General features: G+C 28.2%; 2 protein-coding genes across 2 annotated transcripts in view; one reads left to right on the top strand and one right to left on the bottom strand.

Moving 5' to 3' along the window:
• Window positions 1–2,581: 2,581 nt before the first annotated feature.
• Window positions 2,582–10,224, top strand: part of LOC113549210 (glycosyltransferase 25 family member) — a 66,665-nt gene continuing 59,022 nt past the window's right edge. The window contains exons 1-5 of the mRNA XM_026950402.1: window positions 2,582–2,772; window positions 3,606–3,834; window positions 3,894–4,236; window positions 4,299–4,418; window positions 4,518–4,710. Coding sequence (XP_026806203.1) covers window positions 2,582–2,772; window positions 3,606–3,834; window positions 3,894–4,236; window positions 4,299–4,418; window positions 4,518–4,710 — 1,076 coding nt within the window. The remainder of the gene's footprint in view (window positions 2,773–3,605; window positions 3,835–3,893; window positions 4,237–4,298; window positions 4,419–4,517; window positions 4,711–10,224) is intronic.
• The window catches only part of LOC113549211 (trace amine-associated receptor 4-like), a 38,115-nt gene continuing 32,727 nt past the window's right edge, over window positions 4,837–10,224 (bottom strand). The window contains exons 2-5 of the mRNA XM_026950403.1: window positions 7,000–7,646; window positions 5,641–5,809; window positions 5,305–5,562; window positions 4,837–5,143 (exon numbers count right to left, since the gene is read on the bottom strand). Coding sequence (XP_026806204.1) covers window positions 4,874–5,143; window positions 5,305–5,562; window positions 5,641–5,809; window positions 7,000–7,577 — 1,275 coding nt within the window. The 5' untranslated portion in view covers window positions 7,578–7,646 and the 3' untranslated portion in view covers window positions 4,837–4,873. The remainder of the gene's footprint in view (window positions 5,144–5,304; window positions 5,563–5,640; window positions 5,810–6,999; window positions 7,647–10,224) is intronic.

Genomic DNA, 10,224 nt, shown 5'->3' with positions numbered 1-10,224 from the left:
GTTCTGTCTACTCACTCTATTATAAATTTATAACTATATAATTATGATTATATATCATTGTAAAAATATATATTTTTAAATGATCTATGTTGTTGCATCTTACTATTTATAGAAAAATATAATATATCTATTGTCTACAAATCTAAAATATGCTTATATAACACGTTCAAAATTTAAATCATGCAGTCATGGCCTATACTCTATATGATTATATAGTATATAATATAATACACGATGGTATGTCTGTACGTCGTCCGTGTAACTAAATAAAGTCACAATAATTGAAAGGGTTGATTTATATAGATTATAGGCCGTCCATTATGGTATAAGTACATAGCTATTCGATACGACGCGGCTAATTTATTAAATTTATCTTACATAATATATTATAAAAATATAGCTATGATTATATGAATACTATATACTATTGTCGCAGTATTATTTATTATTACGCGAGATGGGTTCGACTTCATCCTAAAAGCTTTTCATAAGCTTCTTTGCTGCAACGTAGTAACATATTTTAATGTTAGTTATAATGACGTTAACAAGGTATAAACTAAATAAAGTATCTACCTATAGTAAGTTCAATATTGTATACAAAGTGAATCACTATTATATAAGCATAATCACCTCATTTTTCTTTAGTAATGCATTAAAATAACTGATTTTTAAAATGTTTAATTACCTATAGGTATCTATTAAAGTATTAACTATTAAGGACTTATTTCAATTAATTAGATTACCTCTCTTGGACTGAGGCAATACAAACATCATTTTTTCAAATGAGTTATGAGAGCCATACTTTCTTACTGTAAATTATAAAGCAAATAGATTATTGATGATTTTAATGGATCTATATAAAAAGTTGAATGAGTAGTATCAAGTTATTACAAATTATATATTAATAAGTAATAAGGATAATAGTTCCTAAAAATTATTACAAAACTATAAAATATAGATACTATTTAATTTAGTTTAGGTACCTCTTAATACTTATGACAATTTTTACAAAATATAACATGTTAAAAAACTAAAAAGAAAATTAATCACAATAATTTTAAAATTATCCCCGTATAATTAGTTAATATAATAATACCTCCTATATCTTCCAAACCTATTATTTACTGGTATTATCCTTACATTTTAGTATACAATGTTAAAATACTCGATAATTACTCATCGAATTTTGATTTGGACACATCAACCTTTAAAGGGAAAGTAAGTAACTATACTTGGCTGTAATGATAGTAGGTGTTGTTGGCGTTGAGTCAAAATCATTGAGCAAAATACTGTAATGTACTTGTGTTAAAAACTGCAGGATTCAGTGATAAATCATTTATCATTTTACACAAAATACGTGATTCTGTGTGAATATTACTTATTTACTTATAATTAATAATAGTATTCAGGAAAAAACATTTTACGATGTATTTATATTGATATTATAGAAATGTATTATTAAAAATTTGGTAATTTGATTTAATTTTGATCGTAAATATTGCATTTTATTATATATATCATTTATATTAAATCAATTTAAAAAAAAAATTGATTTTAATTGTGTTCATGTATTGTGGCATAAATAGGCAATAGCGTATAATTAATTTAAATGTTTTGAAAATGTCATTATGATATTGCTGCAGTGCCTATTACCTATACCTACAATAATATACAAACAAGTTTAAAATTTTTATAAGCGGCTTTTAGTAGAAACTTATGAGGGTGTAAACGTTTATGGTGATTCACAAACCTGTGTGTGTGTGTGTGTGTTTGTGTGTGGGGGGGGGTGTGTTTCCCTAAATCATCTAATATTTAATTGCTGCTATTACATATGTATAATAAAAAAAATCAAAATGTAAAACTGTATTCTATATTTAAATTAGTATTATATTTTTGATTGTTGTCTGTGGGTGCAAAATGATACTTTTGCACCCCTAAAAAAATTGTTGTGGGTGCAACTGCACCCTTATGCCCCTCCTAGATGTCGCCACTGCAAATTTCCATGAACAATATATTATATTTTTTTTTAATTACAATAAAATAACTAAAATCGTTATTTGTGGTATATTTTTGTAATAATTATTGGAAATTGGTTTTCGTAATAATTCCCATTTTTCCGTTATTAATACCTATTTTGGATATTTTTACTTAGAATTTTTTATTTTTAACCTCTAAAATACCTACCAACTAGATTACATTTACTACCTCAACTACTTCCTGTAAGAATGTTGAATTTTTTGTTTTCAAAGTAGGTTTTCAATTGTGATTGCTAAATCATAATTTGAACTTTTCAAAATATTAAATAATGAAACGCTAAAACGACCATCAAATATCAATCTACTCGAATCACGCGCATTAGCGCTGCTGCAGTGCTGACGCGCCTTTTCCGGTTTTTTGGAGAAATTTGTTATCAATCACTGTCGTTATCAGCCGTCCATTATCAATCGCTGTTATCAATCGGGACCGGCAGTCACTTTCTCGGTCATATATTCAACGTCTCATGCCGGATTGGCGCCATTCCGAAATTGGCAGCCAAACCGGGTTGGTTTGATTGTTCCGGAATTTCTACCTTACTAGCGCGATGTCCGCGGTTATAGTCGCGTGGATGACATTTGTGACATTGCTGGCGCTGGCTTTGGGATCGGCCGTCAATGACCGCAAGCCTAACACCGTGTTCGTGGCCATACTCATACGGAATAAGGCTCACACTCTTCCATACTTCTTCAGTGCTTTTGAATCTCTTGACTATCCCAAGGACCGAATACATCTGTGGTGAGCTATTGAGTTATTCGATGGATAAAACAAACCTCTGTTGTTTTTGCTTTAAAGTGGTTTAACTTTAACGTTCTGAAGTGATCACACTAGTCTTCAAATATTAAAGCATAGATACGAGTAATCTTGTGAATTGTACTGTCTGTCACTTTTACTTTCCATAATTAACAAATCATTGTGATGTACTCTTTGTTTTTCATACTGTTCTCTTATAGGCGCTTATAGACAAAATAATAACGACAGATTTACTACTGAATTTCTCAAGACCTGCAAAATGTGATAGAGCAATAGTATTTAAAATAGTTTTTATTTGCTAATACTCCAAATATTAATGTTTACATTAATTATTATGAATATGTTTTAGATATTGAAATCAAAGAAAATTAATTTTCATTACTAATGCATTATTTTTTCATAATGTACACACTGTGATATTGAATAAGTAATAATGTAAAACTTGTTATAGGTATTAGATATATAAACAATTATAAAAAAAAGTTTGGTATGTAGTGAGAAATTACATTTGTTTAATTTTCTGTTTAAATTAATTTTGATTTTCTATTTAAGAAAGCAATAACTTATTTTTAAATATCATAAATTAAAGATTTATTTTACTTTTAATTGTTTTTAAATTCAAAAATAATTTAATAAATGTATTTTTTTGATCAATTTATAGAAAGTTCTAAGAAAATATGTGTATTATGGTTTCAATAATCTTTTAAATTAATGATTTATTTTATAGGAATATTATAGGATATAAAACTAGATTGTTATCTAATTTTTAAAGTATAAATGTTAATTGCTACATGCTTATTATATTTATTGTTTTATAGGATTAGGAGTGATCATAACATAGATAACTCCATTCAAATTTTAAATAAATGGTTAAAGACATCAGGAACAGTTTACCATTCAATTGATGTTAAAGTAGATAATAGTTCAACAAAGTATGATGATGAAAGCGGTCCAGCACATTGGCCCCATTCTAGATTTCAGCATATTGTCCAGCTAAGGGAATCTGCTTTAAGAACTGCACGAGAAAGTTGGGCTGATTATATTTGGGTAAATAATTAATAAAAATAAATATTTTATTCTTAATGACTTAATTTTTGTACTAATAGTTTTTAGATTGTGATGCGTTTATTATCAATAAGTCTACTTTGAAAAATTTAATAAAAAAAAAATATCCAGTTGTTGCTCCTATGTTGAAATCTGATGGATTATATTCAAATTTTTGGTGTGGCATGACTGACAACTATTATTATAAGAGAACTTCTGATTATGCACCTATAGTAGAAAGAAAAACTAAGGGGTGCTTTCAAGTTCCAATGATTCACAGCTCAGTTTTAATAGATTTAAGACTTCAGATCACTAACTATTTAACATTTAACCATAGTTTATTGTCTAATTACATGGGACCTGTAGATGATATAATTATATTTGCTATGTCTGCAAATTTTTCTGGTTAGTTATTAGTAATTTTTCTTTTAATGATATTTAAATTTATATATTATTTTTTCGATTAGGTATTCCCTTGCACGTTTGTAATGATGAAATGTATGGCTTTATAACTATACCACTTGAAAAAGATAGTTCTTTAGAAATGGACATAAGTCAGTTGACAAATATAAAATTAGAAATAACTGGTAAGGATCAGTATTTAATATTTTTTGGCGGTAAAAAATATAATATAGTATGTATATCCAAGTACAATAGTAATATATTTCTATCTCAATATTTTTTAGTTGATAATGAACCATTACAAATTTCAAGTAACTTATCAGATCTTGATTTACCAAGTGCTCTCTTAGACAATATGGGTTTGGACAATGTTTTTGTGATTAACTTAGCCCGAAGAACAGAAAGACGTAACCGTATGTATTACTGTCTTAATGAACTGGGTTTAAATGCAACGTTTATCGAAGCTACTGATGGAAGGTTAGTAATTTAATTCCAGAATTTTTAAATAGTATATTATATTATCAATATTATTATTTTAAAAGGTATAACTTATAAAATAAACAGTTTATTAAGAAATAAGTAATAATGGTCATTTATATAAATAACAAACACAAAAATTTACACAGAGATAATAAGAATCTTAAAGATATGTCACCATGCTTGGTGTTTCATTTTTTTTTTGACAACTACTTAAGTTTGTTAATTCATGATCATTATTAATATTATCTTGGTTGATTTCTGTTAAGTTTTCATCTTTATTTTGATGAACTGATATTCTGCATATGACTGTTCTTCTGCTTTTTGCTGATGATCTACTATATTTGTATTGGTCAAATCCAGCTACATCCATTTCATCGTCAACACCGCATAATTTTTGTTTTAGTGTACAATACATTTTACGTATTGCTACCTAATAAAAATATAAGTACAAACTTTAATACACTAAAATTAGTAAAATTATATTTTGACATTTGATTTTAACTAAGTATTCAATAATTAGTTTTCAATTATACGATTTGATAAAAAGATAAATTTATATTATTAAAATATTCAATAATGAAAAATATTTACTTGAATTTCTTGCATTCTTGCTGCATAAATATATGAGTTTACTGCAGATTTAAGAATTACGAGACAATTTGTCGCGAAGTATGTATAAAACTTCACGGTTAAACTGCCCCAATCCGGTTGAATTATACAATCAGTACATATCAGGTAGTATTGTAAGCACGCTGGCATCCACCCAACTACAACACTTCCGACAATTATTAATGTAGTGTATAGCGCCTTTTCGTTTTTACTCTGTTGTGATTCCGTTTGTCTACGTACCTACAGCATTCACATAAATTTGCGGGTATTATTAGATCAAAAATATAAATAACGAATAGTTGCATTTTAATATTTTACTTGATTTGGTTTATTGAAATGCACACTGCCACTCTGTTTGTACAGGAGACGAGAAGCTTGATGTTTTTTTACCAATATAAATATGTGATAGTACACTATTCCCATAATGGCAAGAGCGGCGAAAAGTACAGCTGAAAATGTACTTCTGAATTTTGATTCTTTTAAAAAACTGAAAAAAGTATATGATAATATTATTATAAGATTTCGGTATTATGTAAATTGTAGTGGATTTCGATTTTATTTTTATGTATGGTTAGAGGGGGGGGGGGTGCAAAGGCTTTTACAAAATCTTAAGAAGATACTATAGCCCTGAGTTGATAATGTAAGACACACAACGGAGAACATTGATTAATTTTTCTATTTGACTCTTAGAGGAAAAACACATGTTAACAATTTAAAGTTCACAATTAATATTTTGGGGATAATGTCATATTATTAAAATAGATCATACAATGATAAAGTTATACCTGCCTAAAATATCATTTTATCCAAAATATTATTTTATTTCGTGTTTCTAATTAGTGTTTTTGCTTTAAAATTGCTTTGTAAAAGCAGTTTTAGTAGCCCATGTGTACGTTCATATGTTTTTAATAAATTTTCTGTATAATTTCGTAATTATTACGAAACGACCAACAACTGTAATGATATGAATTTAAGGATAACATTTTTATTATTCTTTTTTGATATTACTTATATGATATTAACCCTTTATTATTACTGGTGGAAAGTCTTCTTAAGGCTAAAAGTATGTACTAAAAGAATGCCCCCCACCAATCATCTGGATCCGCAACTGACGAGTAGTATATTTGATTCATCGAGTACGTAGATAACGTGGTATATAATATTAGAAAACGCATTATGTATTACGCTCGTCACACCTATGTAAAAAGTACCTTTTTTAGTAAATAAGAATATAAATGAAGGTTAGATTTTATCAATTGGTATATATTTTGTTTTCTTGATAAAAAAACTACGTTGTATACGAATGTAATATATTGTCCTCACCATAAACCAACAAAATATGTAAGGAAAGTCATTGAAAAAATTATAAACACGTTGGTTCTGCTACCAAGTGTCAAAAGAGAATTTAAGAAATAATCTTATCTTTATAAAGTTAGCAACATAATCATAAAAGAAATTTATGAAATATGTCCAACAAATTTGTTGATAATTTGTTGGACTTTTTTGGAATATTCGAGTACTCTTTATTTTTGTTGGACATTTTATTTTCGCCAATATAGTTTTTTCAAGCTCTGCTTTGTTGAAAAAACTTGTTGTAAAAACAAATGGTTGCTACTTGTGCTACATTGTTTACTGCTGCAGCTCGGTGTAGACTCGGTGGTCTCGCTAAATACTTACTCGATTAGTTTACATTGAGGCGATTGGAACGCCTGACAAGGTATCATATGAAAGTAGGCGAATAGGAATGATGGCGGTAACGTCCATAGGAAGAATAAGAACACGGTAACGGTGCCATGCGTAACGGTGGCCGGGTAATGGAGCGGCCGCAGAATGCCGATGTAGTGGTTGAACGCCAACATGATGAGATGGCCTGCAGTGGTTACTATGGCACCTAGCCGGAGTGCCTCCAGGCCTAAAATGGTACACATATCCATTAGGTTCACTTGGAAGCCCACTGGTAGCAGGCTGTTGAATGTATGTCCGAGGCCCAACAGGAACGACGTGTACAGATCAGTACCGGCCAGGCTGAGGCTGATGTACAGGGTTGGCGACAGCGGCCTCCGGATCCATATCACCGACAATAACAGTATCACGTTGAATATTATCGAGAACACACACAGCAATATCAACACCGGTGTGAAAGTGATGTACAGAAAGTGCGAGTATTCGTTGTCCAACGTGTCCTTTTCCCATGTGTTGTTCTTCACCGGTTCCGTGTAGTTGCATCGGTCGTTGATGCTGTTTGTCGTCTCCATTTTGCGCTCTGCAGCACTCAGAAGTTCCCCGGATCACCGATGATGTGAATTGTTGATCTGTTCCCGGGTCTGCAGAAATATATCAAACGATGATTGAATGGTCGTCATGTCTTTATGGTTAAAGAGGACGTAGTGGTCTACAGGCAAAGTCGGATCAAGAAGACGCAACACTCGCTTGTGTTGTCTCAGTCTTAGGTTAGGTAACGGGAATTTTATTGATATTTTAATTAAATTATCATATTAACTTGATACTAATTAAAATATCAATAAAAGTCTCCGAGTTGCTCTAAATAATAATCTTCACCTTTCATTTTATTATTGGTCAATTTACTCTATATTATAATGTTAAAAATAACAGACTAAAATAGATTATTATGAACGTAAAATTGTCTACTTATGTTGTATACGTTAGTAATATGGAGACAACATATGCGTGAGTGTGATGTCCTCTTAATATACCGTAACCTCACGTACATTAGTAATTAGATACGAATATGTGTAAAGGAGCTTCTGAATTCGAATTGCCTATTCTTTCTGCACTCGTCAATCTACAATGTGAATATACAATATGCGGCAATAAATAATAATCTCAGTTCTATTAAAATAATGGTGCAGAGTTTATCGTTAAGCCGACTTTTAACATAGCTTAGTTTTAGTAGTTAGTACCTATATCTATATATCATATATTCATTTTTTTATGTAATCCGTCTATAATATGGTTATACTGTTTAATATTAATATTAATATAATTTTAAGTTTTAACTTAATTCCTAGTGTCTGACTAAATAATCAATTTAATTGGATTTTTTTTAATGTATAGTAAAATATTTTGAGGCATAGGCAATACAAGATACAATTAACAATGTATAAAAATATAATTATACAAATATTAATATATACCTTAAATACCTTTAATAATAATAATTGATATGACGATAAAAAATAACAATAACAGTATAATAAAATGTATTGTGATTTTGTGTATGGAATAAATAAAAAACGTATAAGCATATCATTCGATTGAAAATCTCGTTCATATGTTTTGTTATATACGATGTAAACAGTAAAGGCATGTCTTAGTGTAAGAGAACATCATAAATAAAAAGTATTTCGAACTTTTTGGTTTAGAAGGATCTCTGATAAATTCAGTTAACGGCATTAAATTAAGTTTTTAGTTTAGTTAGATACTGCACGAACATATTATATTCATGATGAATATTTTTCATCTTAGGAAATAAAGTTTTCTCACAAATGTGTTCCCACACGAGCGATTCGTTTAACGTGTTATACTGTTATAAACATTCATAAATCATTATATTTATCAATTTGTTTATTTTAAAACTGGTTATAAAGTGAACTTTTTATATATAGATATGAGTTTCACATATAAAATTAAATTGTCTTATTTGAATTTTCTGGTTTATTTATTATAGTAATGTCAAAATACGATTAATTTTGTACGTGTGCATTAATAATTATATTAGGTTTTATTTTAATCAAAAATTAAATTGTATATTAAAAAATAAAATCTGCATTTATATACTACATTTTTAAAATTTTTATAAAAGTGTAAATTCTTAAGGTTTGAACTTGAATTTTTTTATGAAAAATATTTTTTATTTACAAAATAATAGAATAAGCAATTGACTATAATTTCACGCGTGTATATAGGATTATTAAAAAGTTGTGAAATAATACAAAAAAAACTTGTTTCCTAATTTAAGCCCTCATCATATTACCTTGCCTGTGCTAGAAGTTTTTTGAAATTTTTGAAAATGTTCACGCCTTCACGGTAGATAGTTTGATATAAGTATATGTGACGTTCAAGTGTCGTTCGCTAATATGTATTAAATATTATGAACACGCGTTCACGATCGCGTTTTTTCCAAACACTGCACTAATTATAGTGATGTCTGGAGAATTTATTATTGATTTTTTAGATAAAATATATGAGATATGAATTGTATATATTATTTATTTTTTATAGTTATTAAATTTAAGTAGATATAGCCGGCGTATAAGTTAAGGAAAAGTACAGGATATGAAGACGCACGCAATATTATAACGTGTATAAAAATGCCAACGTTACATTTAAAAAAAAATGTTAACACATTTGATTGTTTAGATGATTTCTATAATGTAAAAATATTGTATAAATTATTATATCCATAAATATAAATATAACCGTAGTACAAATAATAGAAAATAAATGCAATAGGTTTAATTAATTTTGTATATTATAAATATTTTGTTAGAGTGTCAAATAATTTTATTTTAAAAGATTTTGAGCAAATTGAAGAATATATTAATTTTACAACGATGTGTGTTTTATATTTTTATGTTTGTCATTACCTTTTTGAGAAATAAAAATGTTTAGAATAAGCGTAGATAGGTATTTTAAATGTTGACAAAACATTTATAGTTAATTTACTAATATTTTGTATACATGGTATAATTCTCAAAATATTTCAACTAATTTTGAGCTATTTATAGACATTTTACATTTCAATTTTGTTTCTATAACTATCGATACAAATGTTTTCGTTTTTGTCAAAATGCTTGAAAATGTAATACAAGTTTTCTCATGAGTTATTATAGTTATTAAAAAAATTAAATATTTATACATATGCGAGTTTAAATGATGACA

The sequence above is a fragment of the Rhopalosiphum maidis genome, chromosome 1 (assembly GCF_003676215.2).
Source record: "Rhopalosiphum maidis isolate BTI-1 chromosome 1, ASM367621v3, whole genome shotgun sequence".
NCBI classification, from domain to species: Eukaryota; Metazoa; Arthropoda; class Insecta; order Hemiptera; family Aphididae; genus Rhopalosiphum; species Rhopalosiphum maidis.
This window is presented reverse-complemented; position numbering and strand designations above follow the sequence as displayed.